Source organism: Crocodylus siamensis, chromosome 8, assembly GCF_052110815.1.
Source record: "Crocodylus siamensis isolate JL-2025a chromosome 8, ASM5211081v1, whole genome shotgun sequence".
In the NCBI taxonomy this organism is placed as follows: domain Eukaryota; kingdom Metazoa; phylum Chordata; order Crocodylia; family Crocodylidae; genus Crocodylus; species Crocodylus siamensis.
In genome coordinates this window covers 20,500,512-20,522,488 of record NC_143402.1, presented here as the reverse complement: position 1 = coordinate 20,522,488, position 21,977 = coordinate 20,500,512, and the positions used below count along the sequence as shown (strand labels likewise).

At 44.4% G+C, this 21,977-nt stretch overlaps 1 protein-coding gene across 1 annotated transcript in view; it reads left to right on the top strand.

The window, feature by feature from the left end:
- The window catches only part of LOC149858176 (uncharacterized), a 51,386-nt gene extending 37,419 nt beyond the window's left edge, over positions 1 to 13,967 (top strand). Inside the window, exons 7-15 of the mRNA XM_090060563.1 lie at positions 665 to 742; positions 1,916 to 1,982; positions 4,186 to 4,374; positions 5,034 to 5,209; positions 5,510 to 5,671; positions 6,696 to 6,805; positions 7,710 to 7,899; positions 8,556 to 8,673; positions 9,774 to 13,967. Coding sequence (XP_089916689.1) covers positions 665 to 742; positions 1,916 to 1,982; positions 4,186 to 4,374; positions 5,034 to 5,209; positions 5,510 to 5,671; positions 6,696 to 6,805; positions 7,710 to 7,899; positions 8,556 to 8,673; positions 9,774 to 11,509 — 2,826 coding nt within the window. The 3' untranslated portion in view covers positions 11,510 to 13,967. The remainder of the gene's footprint in view (positions 1 to 664; positions 743 to 1,915; positions 1,983 to 4,185; positions 4,375 to 5,033; positions 5,210 to 5,509; positions 5,672 to 6,695; positions 6,806 to 7,709; positions 7,900 to 8,555; positions 8,674 to 9,773) is intronic.
- The last annotated feature ends 8,010 nt before the right edge of the window (positions 13,968 to 21,977 follow it).

The window sequence follows — 21,977 nt, the reverse complement described above, 5'->3', positions numbered from 1 at the left end:
CATCAGTGGCTTCTAGCTTAGTGATTATAAGCATTCATATACCCTATAATTCTTTATTAGCAGTGCCATAGTAGAGGATCATGATCACTGGCACATCCTCTTCAGTTTATCTCTAAAAATATTTTCCTATGAGCAAGTTCTGGGCTTCAAGCCTGGTTCACCTTTATCTTCCAATGCACTTCCCACAGGAAACGACTCCAACATCCCCCTGCAGTATTCTGCACTATGTTTCACTGCTGTGGTGGCCATGGAGCTATTGGGCTGCTTTTCAACTCTGGCAGCATTGTGATTAACTACCACAAGAGTCCTATGATTTCCGTAGTGTGAAACCATTGCATTCAGTATTGGAATGGTAATGGAAGAAGACAGTGAGCATTGTGGTCCCACTGCAATACATCCTTACCTACCAATGGTTCTCCAATAGTCTCAGGTCTGTTCAAACATCCTATTGCTAATAAAAAGACAAGACTGTTCCCAAGCTAACACCAATGTAGGAAAACTGTGCTCTCTATCACCTTAAAATGATTTCATATTTAGTAATGGCAGACAGTAACCTGCCTAGCCAGAATATTTTCCCTTAATTTTCAAATCCAAGTGACAACGTGACTAGATCTTACCTCTTCCTTTAGCTTTATACATTTTTCTGTGTATCTTCCTTTCCTAGACTGCTTCAGTCAATGTGTCTAATACAGAAATAGCAGACAATGTGATCAAGAAGACAGTTCATCAGCTTGGACTTCCTGTAAGTGTCCATTGTATATGCTGCCAGATCTTAGCTTGGGAAGTTGAGGACGTCTGTGTTATTGAACAACGCAGATGTGATGGAGTCTGGTAAAAATTGAAGGAGACTTGTTTAATCATTAGAACACTAGTATTCTCCATGCTACAGGATGGGCCCATACATCTCTGCATATATAAAGATTTATAAATGCACATGCACATCTGATGGACAAAATACAAATCTTATGTAAGTAAATGCAACTTTAGTGATTTCAAGGCACTTATACGAGGGTTGATCATGGACTAGACTTTCCAAAGCGCTTTTATCCTAGACACATAATTACTGAATATATCATTGCTTATCAAATTATTCTTGGACAAATCATTGATAATAGTAATCGTCCATCAGTTACAATATTTAAGAAAGAAGGTCATGGCAATAGCCCAATAGTAACACCAAGACATTAGTTGTACACCTATAGGAAGCCTTGGTTCTTTATTCTTAATGAGAATTATTTCTTCTATCATTAATACATGCCCAACTTTACATAGAGCTAATCATACTCCTTGCTCCAAGAGCATACCATCAAAGGGAGAGATGAATAGTCAATACCTTTGTTCAACTTGCAGAGTGAACAAGCATGAAATATTATGCAAGTATGCTCTAGTTTCTTTAGCAAGAAAATAAGAGATAGGAAATACTTGTATCTGTATGAATTGAAATATCCATGTTCTTAACCTTTTGAACTAGTCCTGTGTTTTGCACCCTACAATACATAGCCAGTAAATGCTGACATTCCTGGGAAATCTAATGAACTTGACTGATGTTGTTTGATCAATATGTCAAGAGACTTCCTGAATCTGAGCCTTAAATGTGGACATTGGAGAAACCTTAGTTTGGGTTTGCTTTCTTAATCTGGTTTTTTTTTAAATTTGGATTTCCCATTCCCTTTCTGTCCCTCTCTGAACCTTTCCCCTTCCTCTCCCAGGTCAGACGAACTGTTTCTGAGACCCTGTCACTCCAAATCATTCTGCTTTCCCAGAGATTTCTGGCCATTGCTTTTCCTGCCCCTTGGTCTGTTCAGCTGTTATCTCTTTCAATTGTTTTGTGGGCTCTGTCCAGCTTATCTGGTCCTTCTTTCCAGCTCTTGCCCCCATTCTCACATTTCTTTCCTTTCTGTTCCCCAACCTGCAGGGTAGACCAAGTGACTACCATCTCTGGGTGATATCTGGAAAGGATGATCCTGCTTACCCTTTAATTGGTAAGGGCTCTTCCATTTCCTTCTTCAGATATGCTGGCATGTAGGATCCACGGTAATAACAATAACATCAACAACAACAATGCTGGTGTCTGGACAAGGGAAACATCTCTCACTCTCCAAGATCTACCTCTAAGTGCTTGCTGACCTGTGAAATGATCAACTGCATCAAGCCTGCAAGCAGCAGATATTCGTGATGAAAGATAACTGGCCTGATAGCCTCAGGTTTCACACACAAATGGTTTACCAGATTGTACTGTAATTCGTTAAGGAAGTCGATCAAAGTTGACCATCTCCTGAAAGATTCAGAAGGGTTTCAGCTCTGATTGACTTCAGTGGCAGAAGATCAGGACCTAAACCTAAAGCATAACAAGGAATTACATTCAGAATGCTGCTTTTGGTGGTCACAGTGGTTTCCAGTCTTGCAGGGGAAAGGGAAACCTTAAGGCAGGTCTCGGCACACAAGTAAATAAAGGGAAGAAGTGTCTTAAGATGCATGTATAGGTATCCTTTAAGCACGTAATTAAGACCCCAAAATATTTATCTTCTTTGTTCGTATTTATTTATTTTTCAAAGCATTCCAGCTCACATTTAAGGAAATTGTTTTCCATGTGAGACATCAAGTCCCATTAAGTACACGGTTCATTTCACAGGGTTTTTTGTGTTGCTTTAGTCTCTATACTCACTTTAATCTGAAACTGATCTCACATGGAGACGCAGGGCATTTGGGGCAATGTCCTTTGCGAGCTGTTTATTTGAAAAGTTCCTTTTTTAACCATTTCTGTTTAGATTACAAAAACTCTGGGATGTTAGAAGGAAAATGATTGTGTATATAGGGGACTCAGAGCCAGAACCAGAAGAGATGATAGATCCATAAGTTGATCTCAGAAATACAACAAACTTATTCAAATAAAATCCAGTGTCTAATCTCCTAAATTTGAAATATTAATCAGAGAAAACACCAAAGCTGGAGTTTACAACAAAAAAAAGTATTTATTTATTTTTATTTTTTTTTGGTTTTGCATCACTGGCAAAAACGAGACAGCAGAGTAAGATTAAATGTACAATTAAAATTAGACAGGGTATTTACTTTGGCAAAGCATATGAAACATGTCTCTCCAGTCTTTCCCATAGTAATTCATAACAAATTCTATTATTATGTTTGACGCCGTGATGGAATCAACGTTAGCGACAGGCTGTTTGGATCAGAGTCAACCCCAACGTAATTTTTTATGAAATTCAAAAATCTTTGATTTATTTTCTTTGAGAGTTTTTTTGTTTTGTTTTTGTCTTTTAATTTGTATTTTAATATATTCTAGAGTCTTTGCAATTCCTAGCAAAGACCAGAATCACCAAGCTATCAGAAGAAATACTGTTCTTCTGGTATTATTAACTGTTTTGAAAATCAGCCTGTCTTTGTCCTGTCTTATAAGTAGAGTCAGGAACTTCATATAGCCACTGGCAGAGCACAAGGAACCACCCTATATTATTGTGTTACTCGGTGTCCAGAGCAAAGCTTTCCTGAAGCATGTAAACTGCTGATGGTTTATGTGGACAGAACTTTAAAAGCTCAGCCGTCACATACAGCGTTCTGACCAACATGCTAAGAGCTGATGGTTAGTTACCTTGCCCACATCTTTTTTAAGTGTAACCATCAAATGTTACATTTTAAGTGACACCCAATGAATAAGTTTGAATAAGATGCTTCCACTGATGTCCGTCAAAGTGTACTTCAACATTTTAAAAGAGAGTTCCCTTGGTTGTTGAAGCTGAGATCATTTTTTTCCCTAAGCTGTTCAGAGGTATGTCTCATTGGTGCTGCAGCGGGATGAGCTCCTCTATCAATTCTCTCCCACTGAAGCCTAGGAGAACTTACCTGGGCTTTCTGAGTACATATGTTGTGATGCCATAGAAACCTTGTTATTGTGGAGTTGCTGGTGAGCAACAGAGTGTTCCTTATCCCTAAGCTTCAGGGACGCACCTTACCCCTGGCCAAGAGGAAACTGCATCCTGGAGTAATCAGTAGTTCAGTCTTCATGAACTGAGACTGCCAGTGAGAATCCCGTTCGTTCTAGCTATGATGGTAGCTGTGTGATGAGGGCATATGACCACTGTGTCCCAAACCAAGACTCCCAATTGCTTTCACATAGTGAAATTTGTGAGTTTGGATTCTCACTTGGACTTTACATGCCTCTTATCTCAACAGGCCATGAGCATCCTCTCAGCATTGTCTTGAGCTCCCTCCAAGACACTGTTGACCAGCATCAAGGTACCAACAACAACACACTCCTGGCTGATGGCACAGAGGCTTCCCCCCTGGACCAGCTGCCCAAGGACAGACAGTGCCAATTCATCCTGAAACCCAAGCCCCAAGTTCCAATGCAGCTAAGGAGAGGTGAGATCAGGGATGATGAGTTGTGGCCCTTCAAATAACTTTGGAAATCTCCCTGTGGAAGCTGCTGATATCCTGTTAGATCATGTTTTTATTTCAAAAGACACTCTGAACTTGAATATATCTGAAGTCAATTGCTTCATTGCTCCCACTGACTACCTGTTGATTTCAATGGTGGCAGGACTGCGTTCTTGAGCCTTAGGCCAGCTCTCAGTAACATCTCTTAAGTGGATGAGTAGCATTGAGCAATGAGTTACATTCACCGTGGATATGCGCCAACAACAGATACACCAATGAGGCTGTATTTAACCCTTAGCTGTTTCATTTCAGAAAGCAAGAGGATTGCAGTCTCCTAGCTATTTTCTTACTAATTGGATTACGTGTTACTAATGTCTTGATCTGAGCATGCAATTCTAATAATATAGACATTGCCTGTGAATTGCATATGTGCCAATAGACCAGAATTTTCTCTGAATATTATTTGACCATCTTTAGAACAGATCACATAATGAAAAAAAAAAGATTCCCAGATAATGAATTCACTGAGAGATGGAAACAACTGATTAAAGTATTGGGAATTACTGTCCAACCGTCTGTGACCCGCTCATAGCACAATAGTAAGGGGAGACACAGGAACAAACAGTGTCTTTTTGCTGTTTCAGAATCATTGCAGAAACATACTAAGAGGAAGAAATCCTTGATTGATTGGGCCCTGCGTCGGAGCACAAGCACTCCCACAGGCAGTCCACCATCACACTCCCCAACGACACCACGGAAACTTTTTGGCCTGTCTCTGTCCTCCGTCTGCCCTGATGGACTCCTTCCCAAGCCAATTATGGTAAGGGGAGATTTGTGCCGTGGGTCCCGTAACAAGCATCTATCTACCTCTCTCCCTGCCAGTCATTTCTCAGGCATCTGTAACCAAGGCTTGTATGTGGTGGGTGGGAGAATGATTTCCTATGCTTCAGTATGAACTCTGAATCCAGAAAAAAGGCACCCCCTACATAAACTCCCTGCATCACCCTAGTAATCTCCCATCTCAGTGCTGACTAGACTGTACTCCAATTATCACAGGAGATCTGGCATGTGATATACCTAAAATATGAGTTAACATATCTTGGTGCTGGGCTTTCTCTAGGATATGCTGCTTCTCCTCTACCATGAAGGTCCCTCCACAAGGGGCATTTTCAGGCGCTCAGCCAATGCCAAGACCTGTAAGGAACTGAAAGAGAAACTGAACTCTGGAGATGAGGTCCAGATGGATGGGGAGTCCGTCTTTGTGGCTGCAGCAGTCATCACAGTAAGTTATTCAAATGATACACCTCCTTCCAATTAAAACAGCATGACACAGTACTCCTCAGTTAGTAAGGAAATACTGTGATTCTGCCAAGGGACTGCATTTTTAACTCGACCCATTTGACATACCCCACTCTCATTTGAAAGTTGGTTCCTGAAAGAGAGCAGGTCTGCCCCTTCATGAACTAAGAACTGCTGCTTTTACTGGCACAAAGGTGCAGAAATTAGTACTGGCCCTCATGCCACTATCTGGGGTGGGGGTTGTACTTATTAACGCAGAAGCACAGCAGAGTCTCAGGCAGCAAAGGGTTCAACAGACTAAGAGTATGTCTTCATCATGAGTTAACCAAGCTACATACACCTGAGTTCCCTGAGAATGGTACCTCTCTAATTGCTTTTTCCACACTGGTGCTACAGTGAAAAGACCACCATACTTAGGTTAAAGGTTTTTGTGTGTGGACAAGACTTGAACTAGGGACAACTAGGGACAACACGTGTGTTATCACTCTAGCTAACTTTGTAGTAAAGGGAAACCCTAGTGGGGCACTGATGTGAAACCAGGTGAGAAAAATTCAGGCACCTGAAATTCAAGCACCTGGTTCTTGCAATGCAGGCTTGGCCTAATGAGTGGAATCTCCCCAGTCCACCCCTGGTTTGCAGGAGATTCAGACTGTTTAAAAAAAAAGGCATATTAAGCTGTGATACAGGATGCCAAGGAAAAAGGAACTTGGGAGATTTAAAACTGGTCTAGACAAAGCCTTGGCGAATGTGAAGCCTTAGCCTTACCATACTGTGGAGAACAAACCTGCTTCTAGCACAGAGGGTAGATTAGGTGGTCTTTGTTCCACTGAAGGAGAAGTTCAAGGTCTGTTTTCAATGCTGCACATTATGGGGAGCAGGGAGGCCTCGAAGGCATGTATTTGTATTGTGTCTCATTTTTTCTTATGCTTACTGTAAATAAAAACGTATGCACTGTGAAAAAAATTAAAAACTGACCAGACTGCTCTGCATATATATATTTAATTCAGGATTTTCTACGAAATATACCTGACAGTGTTCTATCCTCAGACATGCACGGGTTATGGATGGAAGCTGTGGACACAGAAAATCGAGCACATAAGATAGAAGTCATTAAAAGGTTTGTAAATGCTCACAGTGGCTCTTGGGGGTGGGGATGTGAATATGTCCCACAGCATACTTACCCTATTCTAGGAAACTCCTAATATTGCTCTAGGCCATGTCACTGCCCTTGCCTGTTGCCAGCATAGATGGTCAGAACATTTTCATCAAAACAATTTTTTTAAATGAAAGACGTTGATATGTTCAACAAAAAAATTCATGAGAAAATAGTTTTCTGATGACCAGCTCTGATTACCAGAATTTGCAGAGAGAAAATACAGTCATTCAGACACCAGTCGTGTCCTGGGGTATTAATGGAATTAGCTGCTTTGCGTGTGCAAAGTTAAAATGATTGCCACAATGGACATCAGAAAGAAAAACCCTGGCCAGGCACACTTATTGGGACCTGGGGAGTTTCTTTCTTTTTGTCAGATGAGTGCATTGAATGGGGATTGTCCATTAGCACTGGCATGTCCCATACGATAAATCTCTTTCTCTCACTGGCTCAGTACAGGCTTTTTAAGCCACAAATTCCTTCCTTACAGATCTTTGTAACTTAGGACATAGCAGAATGCATTATCCCATGGACTACTGGCACAGCTCTATATATGTATCCTCCAGACGCTCCAGTGCCCCTGCAGGGGAGGTGCAGGGACTAAGGTCGCCATTTTCCCAAAAGGCATTAGTGCCAGTATAGCTAGGCATTATGACAGGTGTGGATGTCCAGACAGGACTGCCACATAGCTGTAGAGTGGGAGTGACTCAGCCCTATTTGCTGCAGCTGGATCAGACTAGCATGTCCCAGACTAGTTGCAAAAATGCAGTTGTATTTTGGTTTGTAAAGGGGACTTTAGAAAGCAAGTGGTGCTTGCAGGACGAGGTTTTATAAGCAATTTGTTTTGCATTTTTTCTTTCCCTGGCAGCTTGGTGAATCAGCTCCCAGAAGCCAACCTCCTTTTACTCCGATACCTCTTTGGAGTCCTGCACCACATTGAGCAGAATTCAGGAGTGAATCAGATGAATGCCTTCAACCTGGCTCTCTGCATAGCTCCCAACATGCTGTGGCTTCCCGGTCCCACTGGGCCCGAAGAGGAAAGCAGGTCCACAAAGAAGGTAAATCCTCTTTGCAGGATTCTGCCCCGATGACTTTCCTTTCCTTGTGCTACCTCCTATGAGCTTCATTCCCCTTCAACCTAAAAAAGGAATATAAAAGATTAGCCACATGTACAAATTCATATGGAGTGGTGTGGCCACCAAGCTTCTCCACGCATGGAGGCGCTGAGAGAAGCCATTATCTGCTGTAACAAATGGACTCTTCTGGACTTGCTTTTACAGGGAGTGACTGGGAGTAAACTTCTATCCAGCTGGGATTAGGGCACTGGTACTCTAGCAGAAGCTTCTAATAATGGGTGGCACCATTCTGCAGAGAGGAAAAAGTTAGTTATCACAACCAACTCAATAGGGACAGGGTGTTTCCAGTCACTTTTGAGATGACAGCAAGAGTAATTAGGATCACAGAATTTGCCATATCTGTATCTGCTCTCTCTGTTCATCCACGCAGTCCAGTTTCTTGTAACTAATGCACCGTCATTCCAGTATACAGTGGTGTTTCATTGTTTTTTGAGCCAAAAAAAGAAACTTCTCTATTAAAATATGTTGCTTTTCTGTTGACAAACACACCAACTTGCCACCTTGGGCAACTTTGAATTGCCCAGTATAGCTGCAAATGTTTTCTTTGAACTGATCTAAGTGACTTCTTTGTTTGGCAGGTGGCCATGCTAGTGCAATTTCTGATTGAAAACTCAGCAGAAATTTTTGGAGGGGATATTGCATCATTGTTTCGAAGACCAGACAAAGAGAAATCAAAAGGCTCAGAGGACTCCCTAGGTAAGTCTCTGGGATGGCATATTCTTGGCACCTCTCCAGAAATGTCTCATAATTCATAACAGTGGTCAAAAACCTCTGGAAGGGAAAACTACAGTTCCCATGCCTTTATCCAAGGGACACTGAAGAGAAGATGACTGATTTCCCATTACACTTTTCCCTTTGCTCCCTGCCTATCTCAGCCTGGAAATTGGAGGGCATAAGCACAGTGCTGTGCACATATCCGTGCCTGTCTCTTCCCTCATCCTCATTACCTCTGCCATGGTTCTGAACTATTCTAGTCCTTTCAGTTCAAAGGGATAACCAGCAACTATGTGACTTGTCACCAAAATACTCATACCAATCACAGGTCCACAGTAGCCTGTTTAAAATGAAACAGTTCAACTAATGTCTCTAAACTTAGACCTTGAAGGTCAGAAGGGATCCAAGTGCCTCTACTATACACACGTACTTTGGGCTAATAATGACAGGTCTTAGAGGCAGAGTTCTGAGGGTCTCTTCCCAGGTCTGCCAGAGACTTGCTGTGTAACCAGGAGGTGGCTACTAGGGCTGCGTGACATTTTGCCAGCTGTTTCGATTCAACACTGTTTCGACTCATTTCAAGCTCGAAACAGCGAAATAGAATTGAAACTAAGGGCTTTGAAACAGTCTCGAAACAAAAAGAGGCTAGTCGAAAAGTTTCAAAGCTTCAAAACGTTTCAGGTTTCAAAGCAGCGAGGTGGTGGGAGACAGGGGAGAACCAGGCTGTGCTCCCAGCAGCAGCCAGGGGCGCAGCCCTGGCTCTCGCTGCTGGGCTGCGGGAAGCTGATCACAGTGCAGGGAGCCCAGGCTCAGTTCCCCTCCTAAGCACTGCAGTCGGGCTGGGGAAGCGAAACACTGAGGCTTTTTTGACTCAGAATGAAATTCAGAACAAAACGCTGTTCCATCCAAACCTCAAAACTGAAGTAGAAACAGAGCAGTGCCGTTTCACCCAGCCCTAATGGCTACTTCTCTCTGCACCTGATATTGAACCCACCGTAGTTATAAATATTTGTAGATTATTATCTGGTTCTCAATAGAAGAGCACAGTACGAGTTTGCATTCTCCCTGTGTGTCTTCCCCAGGTACTAGAATGGCCCAGCATGATGATTCATCCGATGAGATGGAGTTTGCTGCCTGTGATCAGGAAAGACCAAAGCACCAGCCAGTTCCTGAAGCAGACATTGTGTTTGACCCATCCAGTGATTTGTTACTTGATGAAGAGCGGGAAGACTGGGACTTGTTTAGTGAGATCGCAGCCTGCTACCAGAGCAAAACCAGGAAAAATGCTAGTGCAGACAGCTATGACCTTCTGGAGGAGGAGGGCTCCTTCTGCTCCATGGGCTCAATACGCTCGCTGAGCCCAGCAAGGGATCGGTGCTCATCTGAGCCCAGTGTCTGTGTCAGCTCTCAACTTCCTGCCCAGAGCCACGAGCCAGTAGCTCGCCAGTCCAGCTGCGATGCCACCATCATGCACAGTCACACGGACTACATTCATAGGCTGAAGCAGCTGCAGCTGGAGAGCCAGAAGCTGATTGATGAAGGCCTGAGTCCCAGGGTTAATAAAACCAGGCCAAATTTCTGGCGCTCACCTCAGACTGGAGCTAGGGTGAAGAAGCTGAGCTTTCAAAAAAACAATCTGTCCAATAGATCCAGCTTTTCCAGCCTGTCCTCTACCACCACTTCTCCCTCTGCCTCCTCATTAAGTTCCTTAGACAGTGCTTTCTCCTACTGCTCAGAGTCTTCAGCCTTCAGCCCCACAGATGTCTCCTCCTTGCCTTTCATGTTCGGCACTTCTGCCAGACTCTATGCCTTATCTCCAAAGGCAGCAAAGCAGCCCCAGAAAGAGTGGCACAAGCCCTTAACCTCTCCTTTGCCCTTGAACCCTTGCAATTTGGACTCTTGTAATGAGTATGAGCAAAAGGACATAGGGTGCAGCCATAGCACTGGGGAAGTAAAGGGCTTTACCCCCATCAATGGAGGTGCCGTGGGAAGCTTGCTAAATGAGAGTGGCAGTGAAGGGGAGGAAAGAGAGATGGGAAGTACAGGGCTCTCTGGACAAGGTTGTTACACAAGAAGTGAAGGTTATTTCAAAGAGTGTAATCACGACGCAGGCCATGGCACCCACACCCAAGACAGCGAAAGCTCCTCTGCAATCAGCCGGCAAGTGCACAGAGAGAAATCAGGGAAGCACATTGAGATAAAGGGCTCTGAGGTGTCCAGACAGGAAAGCCTGAAGCGTACCAAGATAACCTTTTACATGGCCCCAAATACAGAAAGTCCAAGAGGGTCTCCAGTAGAGCAGGAAGAGAAAGGTTTGGCTGTGAACCTCAGCACCAGCAACTCAAGCAGCAGTGAACAAAGCGCCTCCAGGAGTCTACCGACAGTTAGAGTGCAGATCCCCCAGACAGTGTTTTACGGGCAAAACACCCCGTTGGTGCTGCAGTCAGTCTCCAGGCGATACCATCACGAATGGACCAACCACTCCCTGCAGGCAGAATACAGACAGGTCGCCCAGACCACCTCCCCTCCAGAGGAGCTGGCAGAGGAGGCACAACCAGAGGCACAGGCCAAAACCCACAGCAAAAGCATCAACACCTTCAGTCACACCATCCGCATCATCCTCCCTGCCTCCATCCGCAGCACCGTCAGGGAGTACTTCAAGCATGATGAGGTCAAGGCCTGCCATGCAGCAGAGGCAGAAGCTGTGGAAAATGAGCTCATCCGGAGCAGGGTGGAGTGGCTGAGGAGCCAGCCCCGCACAGTTGCATCCTCAGAGGAGTGTGATGCAGTGGCGTTCGCAGAAGAGACGTTTGTGTAGGAAAAATATGAGTGGGAGCCGTGACTGCTGACTCTCTCCAGCGTGCTGTGGAGCTTCTTCTATAGAGGCATGACTGAGGGGTGAAGAGCCCAACAGGCTGCATGGGTCAATAAGTGTAAAGTCATGAGATGTGCAATTCATGTTGGAGTTTGGGTTTGGTTGCTGTTGTCGTCATTCTCTTTTTTTTAATTCTTTGCTATCTTTTCTACAGAAGGAACTTAACTGACAGGTGTGGAGCAGGCTAAGTACAGCCTAAATCCTCCCCCAGTTTTAAATTAGCAAACCTGTACAAAGAATTTCCCTCAAAATTTCAGGCTCTCCTTGTTGTTTTGCCTAGAATTGCAGGTGCACACAGGAACGTGAAGGGGTTTGGCCGGCAAACCTGCAAACTCATACAACACTTTTGCACGTGTTCCAGTTCGCGCTGGTCAGACTGCATCAGAGCAGATGGAGCGTTTTAATTAAAGCACTTCAGCGTCCTGCAGCGTCTCATCCAATGAGCCTCGTCGAATGAGTTTTAGTTCAAGTGCTTCTACCACCATTTTGAAATGCGGGACACTGAATGTGCAAGACATTGTGAGCTTTTTAATTAGAGTGGCTCTTGGGAGCCACCCTAATTAAAACACCCTCCCCCTAACCCCAAAGCACGTTCTGTAGGTTTTCTTAAGTTTACAAAAGAACCCGGGAATATGAAGCAAAGTGTTGTGTCAGCCTGCATTTATTTTAGCTTGTAGTGAGCTCCACTATGTTATCTTTTTCTTATCGACATTCATGGGAATCCAGAGCAAGGAGCTTCCCCCTGAATTAAGAGTTAGCTTGGTTCTTCCTTCTCCAACTTCCTTTGGCTCTGTGGTTTGGCTCATCAAAATTGAAGGAGTTTGTTGCTGATGATGATTGAGGTGGGTTTCAAGGGCACCCAAACAGTGCATTCAGGAGCAAAGCACCCACAGTTCCTCATGGGTTGAGTGAGAAGCATGTTTTTGAGATCTGTGGCTTCCAATCTGTTATAGTGTGTTCATTTTCTTCTCTCCCGCCTCTTCCCATCAAATATTTGGGAAAGGGCTCCACCACCTCAAGAGAGCTATGACACTTCACCACCGCTGAGGAGCCCTGCTCCTTTGTTACCTTTTGGGAATAGTTGGTCCTACACAATCCTAGTACAGGATACAATCCTTTCCTGAGGGCTCCTAATCGATGATAAAAATTCATAACTCATATTTTTTAACAAGGTAGTAAAAGATGCAATGTGCATAGGGATCCTCATTAAATTCCTAGTGACTTTTATGAGGAGTTGCATATGGTTTGATTTTGGCATGGTAGTTAAAGGGTTGTGAAAGTAGTTAAGATGTGTTGCTGAGTGGATGCTGAAGTTAGGTCCTTTCTGGCCAGAGAATGGCCCACTACTCCAAGTGCTAGATGATGTGAAGGTCAGGAAAGAGCAAGCTATTAGATAGCGCTTACTGCTGCCTCTGAGGACAGATAAGTCCCCCTTAACGAAACACAAACACCAGCGTTCAGACTGAAAGCAACAGGCCTGGCTATCAGGATAAGGACAACTGGCAGGAGTGTCAGAAACATTTTTGGTAACTAGTTTGCAAGTGTTTCACCAGGAAATGAAAGGCAGGCAGAGCATCCAAATCACTATATTCAACAAGGCTGCCTTAGCCTTTTGGAAAAGTGGTTAGAGGTTAAGAATGCTGCAGCCCCATCTTCAAAGATGAGGTAGTCAGATGAGTTCAATGGCAATGAGGAAAAAGAGGGTTTTATAGAAGGGAAAAGTCTCAAAGTTTAAAAAGGTTTGGGGAGTTTGAATGGATGTTGCTCAGGAGTTTTCCAAATTGGTCACCCCCACCAACACTACACTTCCACTGCTGGAAATAAAAATAAAGTGGGTTTGACAAGGTGGAGAGAGCAAGAGAAAAGAAAATGAAAGCCCAAGGAATTTGTACATTCCTATTCACTGCTGTAGGGCCTAATCTCTCATTGTGCTGCTGGACCCTGCAAGCTGCTGAGAGTCATTGATTCCTATTGCTGGACCTGCTCAGCACATCACAGGGTTGGACCCTAATGCAGATGAAGAAGAAATGTCCAATGACTACATGTCACCTTGACTAGTCTACTCAACACCCCCTTGCAATCAGTAGAAAGCAGCTGGCTCAGCACTCTTTGACTGTGGTTAATAAACTCCATGTTGTCAGAGAACAAGGGAGAGCAATAGCCCATTTTTCAAGGTGTACAGAGCTTGATTTGGTACCTGTGACTTTTATCTCACAAGCTATGGTTCCTTTTATCCCTGGCTCACCTTGATGGCCTTTGTGTGATGCAAGGTGTATATATTGTAATACAAACCACTTGCAATCATTCCCCTCACACATGCTCCTTAAAGAGCTGTTCACTTTCTTTTCCCAAGCTGTGGGTGTAACTATTTCAATAAAAGAAGCACGCCTGTTTGACACTTGATGTTTGGTGATTTTCTATGGTTTCCTTATCTTCAGTTTTATAATATCTAGTGAAGGGGTGATGGCCTGGCTTGCCAGACCTAGCACAGCTGTCTTCTATTGCTCCTGATTCTGTATAGAAGCTAAGCAGCAACAGTGCAAGTTCCTGCACAGATATATGGAGCCCAGCCCCTACAGCTTAAAGGGCTCTTCTCTAGTGGTGTTGCAGCCTAGACAAGTACAATTTAGCTAGTTAAGTCTATGGCCGGATTAACCTGCTTTCATCCAGGGTCGACATGCAGGGGGTGCACATGGGTGCACGTGCACCCCCTGCACGTGGCGGTGCACTCCCTGCAAAAGGGTTGACACTCACCACTCCACTGCTGGCACAGCTGGTGGTATCTGTGGGCAGTCCATGATCGCCTCTGGCCACTGATGCTGCCAGCAGCACCTGCAGGTGGTCGCCGACCCCTGATTGGCACTCACTGCCCCTACCCCCCGCCACCAACAGCGCCAACAGGGTCTGTGGGACCTCCCCACCTGCCAGAGGCATGTGCCATTCATGCTTTCACCCCTGGGGAGTTGGGAAGTGCTATTGCAGCAGTTCTCAACCTTTTTTAGACTCAAGAAACCTTCTCATTGGACTAAAAGCACCCCTTGTTAGACTCAGGGTACCTCTCTGGAAATGCCAGCTTTTAGCTGTCACTCACTTTTTGACTACAGAAAAGCAATAGAGCAATTCTTTTGTTCCAAAAAGCTCAGAAGGACCACAACAGGTCAGAATGGTTTTTGACCCAATGGATTCCTATTTGAAATTTCTGGCTTTATCTTGTGACTCACGTGGGAGGTGTTGGTTATAGCTGTGTTGGTCTAAGGAGATAAGCAGAAAAGGTTCTTTGGGTAAAAATGTGATATCTTTTATTAGACCAACTAAATAGCGGAGAAATTGTTCTTTACAAGCTTTCGAGCACAAACACCCTTCTTCAGGCATAGGGAGATGCTGTTGGTGTTTGTGTACTCTCTTGGATCAAATAAAAGCTCAAACCAGTATACAAACCGCAAGTCTGTGAAAATGGAAATGCATGGCAGTGAAGATTTTTTGCACACTTAATAGTACTAATATTGTGCACCACTCTTAAAAGAATCTCATGACACCCCAGAGCAGCGTAGCACCCTGACTGCAAATCACTATACAGGCAGTCCTCGACTTACGTCAGTTCAAGTTACGATGAACCACAGTTACGCCATTTGTAAATTGACACCTGGGTTTCAACGTTCCAACATGGGTTTCAACTTTACAATGCTGAATGCTGGATACAGCTGTCTTTGGAAGGGGAAGGCGAAGAGGAAGGGGAAGGAAAGGGCCGTGGCGGGACACATCAGGGCCTCTGCGGGAGGGGGAAGCTGGGGCTGGAACAGGGGGAGGGGCAAACGCTGCACAGATGGGGCTGCGCCGGGCTCTGGAAGCGGGTCTATGGGTGGCAGGAGAAGCCGCAGCTTGGCCAGCTGCTCCCCCAGCTGCAGGAGTGCCAGGGCTGCGCCGGACGACCACAGGAGAAGCCACAGCTCATCCGGCTGATCCCCTGGCTGCTCGCACTGGGCTGGGGCAGGCAGTAGGGGCTGAGCTGGGCAGCTGCAGGAGAAGCTGCAGCCTGTCTGGCAGCTCCTGCCACTTGTCCAGGAGGGCATAGGGAAGGTGGGGGAGGGACGTGTGACCCCCAGATCTGGAATATTTACAATACAAATACATAACTTCATATAGACAAGTACTATAGCTACATTTATTTATTTTATATAATTGAGTACTGTACAAAATTCTGGGTTATTTTGGGTGAAAATAGTGTATCAGGCCTTGGTTCAGGAACCAATCCCCCATTTATAACGTTGTTTCCTGTGGGGCAATTGGTTGCGAGTTACAACGTTTCAACTTAAGACACGGTTTTCAGGAACCAATTGTGTCGTAAGTCTGAGGACTGCCTGTACTATTGTCTCCATTTTACAGACAGGAAATTGATACAATGGGATTAAGGACCTGATCCACAAAGGGATTTAGGCAGTTGGCTCCAGGAGCGAAAGCCACAATCTCATATCCACAAACCTTGCTAGACTATATATCAAAAGGGGAGAATGACAGTTTTAAAAATGTACTTAACAAACATATATTCGCATGTTATGGTGGCTCAGTCTTGGTTGCTGACAACATTCAGGAGACGTCTCCTGTATGGTACAACCCTGACATCAACTTGTGGGTGATTATCGCCCAGGACAGCCCCAAATGGTGGAAAAGTCTGCTACAAGGATTACAGAACTTTGAAACTTTATGAAGACAACAGGAGATGGACAAACAGAAACAGCTTGTTGCAGATTGAGCCAAGAATCTGGAGCCAGCCACCCTGCAAGGAAACATGTGCCCGAGTTGCAGCAGAGCCTATTGATCCCAAGTCGGCCTCGTCAGCCATCTTCAGACCCACAGATAAGAAGATCATGGAAGACAGTGTTGGTTTAATTTCAACTGAAAAGGCCAACTGCAGAGTACTGATCAGAAAGTTGCCAGCCATAACTCATATACTTGCAAGAGAAGGAGAATTGGCTAAAAAAATGCCAGCCCCAGGCTTAAAAAAAAAAGACAAATTGACTGTTGGTACATTTTGATTTTCTCATTCTTCATTTTGTTTCTTGCTGCAATCATTATCATTATGCAAGAGTGAATTAACAATTTAATTGACAGAACGAATCTAATCTGCTTAATATTTTACTGGGTAGTTAAGGAGTAAGCAAAGAGGGCAACCATAGTAATCTGCTTACCCTAAAAAACAGGCTAATGCCAGAAGAGCACCAGAGTAACTTTTCACCATAAAACAGACTTTGGTGCCTACATGGTTAAGCAGGGTTTGTGGATCGCTCACTTCCATTCAGTGCTTAAATTCCATTTGCAGTGCAGGTCAAGTCCTTTTCTGCGCCTGGCCTTATGTAATCATGGATAAACCTTCCTCTATCCGGCACTTCACCCCCCACTCTGCTGTGACTGCTGATACAGAAGCCATGTATACCACTGAGCTTTTGTGGTATCAACTTTTCTTGACTAGTATCTGAACTAGGACCTATGAGTTCAATTTAGAGAGGTCGCTAAACAATGATCAGATGATAACAATGCTAAGTTATAGCTGACCTGACAAGGCCCAAATCTCATTATCCCTCGTACCCCAGAAGGCAGTTTTCCACTTGCAGTAAGTGGCACGTTTGTATTTATACCAGTTTGCAGTTTATTATCTGTGTTGTGTGGACACATACATATACACATTGCTGCTGTGGATGACCAGCAGGCCAAGCACTGGCTGGGCAGGTACAGGTACATATGTGCATACGCTCGGTGTGTATAAGACACAACATTCTGCTCAGATCAAGGCTCTTATCCCAGCTTCTACGTCCCACTCACATGGGGGAATTTGATCCTGTATGCCTCTTACTTACTAGCGCAGTGCTCTAACCACCACAGTACGGATCAAACATCATCCAGGACTCTCTCAAGAGGCCTTTTGAAGCCAGCTGCCTTGGCAAGCAAAAGCAAACGCTATGTCAGGCAGGAGAAAGAACATGCTAGGAAGTGTGTGGCTTGGTGAGATGGCTGCTGCCCTAGAAGGGAGTAAACTCAGCATTATTCTCCAGACCCATTCTTCCAGTGGGGCAGAAACTCCCCTACTACTCTCCATCCATTTTATCCAGTTACCTATTACGCTCAGTTTCAAAAGGAGCACTGAGGAAGGCTGTGGAGAAAATCTAAACTGAGGTGCAATGGTTAGAGCGCTGTGCTGTGAAGCCAGAAAGTTTCCTGTTAAACCACCTGTAAATGAAAGCTTAGAAATGAGGTCTCATGCTTGCAAGGTGATCTAAATCATGGGACAGTCCTCTGTTTTGTTACCAGTACTCACACTCATATACATAGCCTCACCCAAGCATATCCTGCTGGGCAAACAAAGTAGCCCTTTGGATGCTTAACCAGCCATATGGAATAGGTAACATAATTGTAAACTACGCCTATGTGCCAAAAATACCACATATGTCTGGAAAACTGCCATAAAGGGTGCATAAAGGGTAACAGAATATCAACCCTAGGGGAGATTTCAGGCAGTCCACTGGGGCTGAAAACCATTTTCCTTGCTCATTATCAACATGCTGAGCCTGACAGCATCCTTCATTTTTTTCCCCTATAATATCCACACTTGTGCCAAAGTCTATTGACTGCAATGCAGGTACAAGAGAAAAGAATTGGACCTTTCACACTGCTGTGAAAGTGTCACCACATATATCATAAATTTCACTGAATGGGGAAAGCAACCAGAAGTATTCACGCTGCCTGGCTTTATGCAGAGCCTAGCAGTCTTTTAATGAGCCTCTACAAGTTCTTTGCTATTCTTTTATTAAGCCTGCACTTTAAGTCCAAGATATTGGTGTAGAATGGCCTATCCCATGCTTGGCCCTAACACAATTATGACAGCATTGGTGGCTTTCCACAGCTGAAGACTGAAGAAAATAGCTCCTCTTGGTGGATACCACGGGTGATACAGGGATATTTATCTTGATGAAAAAAATCCCAGCGAAGGAAAAGGATTGCTGCCATAAAATACAAACATTGCTCTAAAATGAACTGCAATTTTTGAAGGATCCTGAGGGACAGACAGAAGTATGATGGGCTAGCTGGTAGTGCTTTGGCCCAGGGGTTTTGAAAGGGTAAAAGATAATTGGAGGGCTTGGGATTCCCTTTCCTCACCAATCAGGCTCCAGAGACTCACCCTCCATGTCCCCTGATTGGCTCTTCAGGGCACCTTGAGGGTGATAAAAGGGTCAAGTAGGGGTGAGAAAAATTCTTGTTGGAGTGGAGGGGGTCATTGTGCTTTCCCCCTCCAGGTACCTGCACCCTATATCTCTTGTTATTTGGTGTTTTGTATTTTGTGCATTTTGTATTTTGTCAATCAGTATTGGTTATTGTGTTGTTTGCATTTTATATTTTGTTAAACCTGTCTTTGGTTAAATAGATGAATATGTCTATGAATGTGAATGCCTAAAATGTATTGAATCCCATCCCCTCAGAGTATTGTAGTGTCCCTTATATCCCCTGGTTTATATATGTTACTTTCCCACCACAGTTTCTCTCATTAAATGGTGTATGTTTAAGTCCCCATTGGTGATCTGGCTCTGCTCAATAGGGAAGGAGGGTCCCTACACCCCCCACAGTGCTCGTGCACCTGCTCTGATCCCTTCAATTGGAGAGGGGGTACATCTTGGCGTACCACTCGGGTTACGGAAGCTACAATGAAATTATTTCCCCTTTTCAAGGCAGGTGAAAGCAATAAATACTAAAAGAAGAGTTAATCTGTGTTTGACGAAAGAGAAGTTCATTTATGCTCCAGGCATTTTAAACTGGTCCAATTGCTGGGCAGCTCTCAGTCCAAACAGGAAGTTTTGGCAGAACCTCTAGATCCAGAGCTCTGGCCAAAAGCAGAACAAGAGCCTTCAAGTCTGTCTCACAAGAAGTCACTGAAAATAATTCAAAAAAAGTTAAATTCATTAGCAAATTTAAAGAGGCAGCATGGTGGCCCCAGATAAGACTACCATTGCCTCACTTTGGTTTTATAAATATATTCCCTTTATCTTTTCCAGCCAGTGTGTTTATTACTCTTTTTTCCCCCACTCCGTGAAAGAACAATGTCCAACAACTTAGCGTAGTGGCTAGAGTACCACAGAAACAACCCTGCAACAACAAATCATCACTCACAGACAGATTACCCACACATAACCATATCACAAAGCAGCCAAAGCACTCATGCATTTACCAACTAGCAACAGCCGCATGCACTGATCTGTACTTGTAGAAACGAGTGTAACGACAACCCAGGCCCAGCATCTAAGGGAATGCTTATAGTGTGCATTGTGATGCAGCACACAAAAAAGCCCAGCTTATTCTAAAGGAAGGAAGGGTCATCTGAGCTTAATGGTTCAATGGACTGCTGCAGTGAAGGCACACCAGTTTTTCAGCCAATAGCATGCAAGGCAGTGATATGACCAGCATTGTATGTAGCTACTTTTGACTCCTCATTCTGAATGAGCAGATACCCGTTTACAGTTGAGGGGGGCCTTTGACATAAGTTTAGAGCACAGCTTGAACTCATGCCTTCTAAGCTATAAAAAGGCACCTTAAGCACTTAGCTGCCGTGCTACAACACTAAAAAGAAAGCACCAAGAACAAGCTAGGGGTGGTAGCACAGAACTTCATTGCTCAGACATAAAGTAAATTAGGCTTTGTGATTCTCCACACTGCCATGGCAAGACTGCTTCTGGTACCTCCCAAATCATTCATATCCTGCTAGCTTAGGTATCCCTACATTGCACTATATCGTGCCATATAGACATGCCCTAGAACAGTGGTTTTCAACCTGTGGTCCACAGACTCCTGAGGCTCCACAGACTATGTCTAAGGGGTCCACAAAAGATTACTATGATCAATCAAAGGTATGTGAATAACTGCACTTACAATTCAAAGGGGTCCACATCTCCATTTGAAATTTCCAAAGTGGTCCACACCTCCGTTCAAAATTTTTTAGGGGCCCACAAATGAAAAATGGTTGAAAACCACTGCCCTAGAAGTAATCTTACACCAGCAGTGCTTGAAAATGGGTAATAATGGATAACATTTTGCACATATACCTCGATAGATATCTATCTATCTATCCATCCCCAAACCACACATGCTTCCAAGTGGTGTTAGCAACAGTTGTGAGGTAACTGGTGATCAATAGCCAGGAGAACTGTCTTCTAGAGGCATGTGTAGGTGAAATGATCTCCTGTTTACGTCAACGCAACTGCGTTTGTGTTTGCACAACCCAGGATTTCCTGCCACTCTGAAGTCCATTTAGCGCCTCAAACTAACACTACTCAGAGATGTGTTAATTTGCTGCGCTCTCCAGTTACGCCGCTCCAACTGTGGATTTATTCATGCAAATAGCCAGAGACTCCAAAGACTTCTAATTAATCCCCTTTGCCACGAGGGGGTGCTGTGTTCCAGCCCTTAGCCAGTAGGTGCCCCTGTGTGTTCTTTTTTACCCTCTTTCACTTCTCCCTCCTCCCTTACAGCAGGCAGTTCAGGTCGGGACGGGGCCACTCAGAACAATTATTATTTTAAAATGGGGGAGGCCAATAATCCCTTCATTTTCTACCCCCTCTTAATTCTTCCCCTCCCACCCCACCACCTATAGTGTATGTCCTCCCCAACCTGCCCATTTACCCTCCTGTCCTCCCACCCTCTTCCATGTACACTCCACCTGTGACCCCCCATCATGTGTTGCCACTGCAGTGGACTCAGCTCCCAATGACAGCTGCAATATCACCATAATGGTAAGTTTTTTGCAAGTAGTTTGAAACTTAGGAGTGAGTGGTTACATGACTTCCTTCAATATTGCAAACCTTCTGAACTTCATCAGTTTTACCTTCTCGTGCAACAAGAGCATTAGCTGCACTAGCCACAGATAGGGTTGGCAGGTGGATCTCAGGGGCCACCTTGATGGTGATGGGTACAAAGATCAGGCTCGGTCACTCATCTTAACCCTGGCAAGAACCAACAGCTGGATCCAGGGTCACTATTGTCTGTGAACTTCTGTGGCTGAGGTAAGGAAAGCATTCAGCAGAGGTGAGGGCGATTGGTGAACGTGTGTGTGGCAAGCATTTCCCCTTTAGCTCTGGTGCCTTAACCTCTTTTCCACCTCTGCATATCAAAGCACAGCTGGGTAGGAGCAGGAAGCAGCTTACCATATACAAGTACTAATAGAAAAAAGAGGGGGTGGAGGGGATATAATCCCTTTGCCCATGGGCTATTACAGCTGGAGGTAATGGGAAGGGCTGCAGAGCTCAGCTGATATCTTTAGAAGTGTGAAAACTGACAGAAAAATGTATTTCCTAGTGGAGGGACCTCATTTAATTTAGGACTGCAAAGACCCTGCCTCACTGGGCTGCTTTCAAGCAAACAAACACTTTCAGCA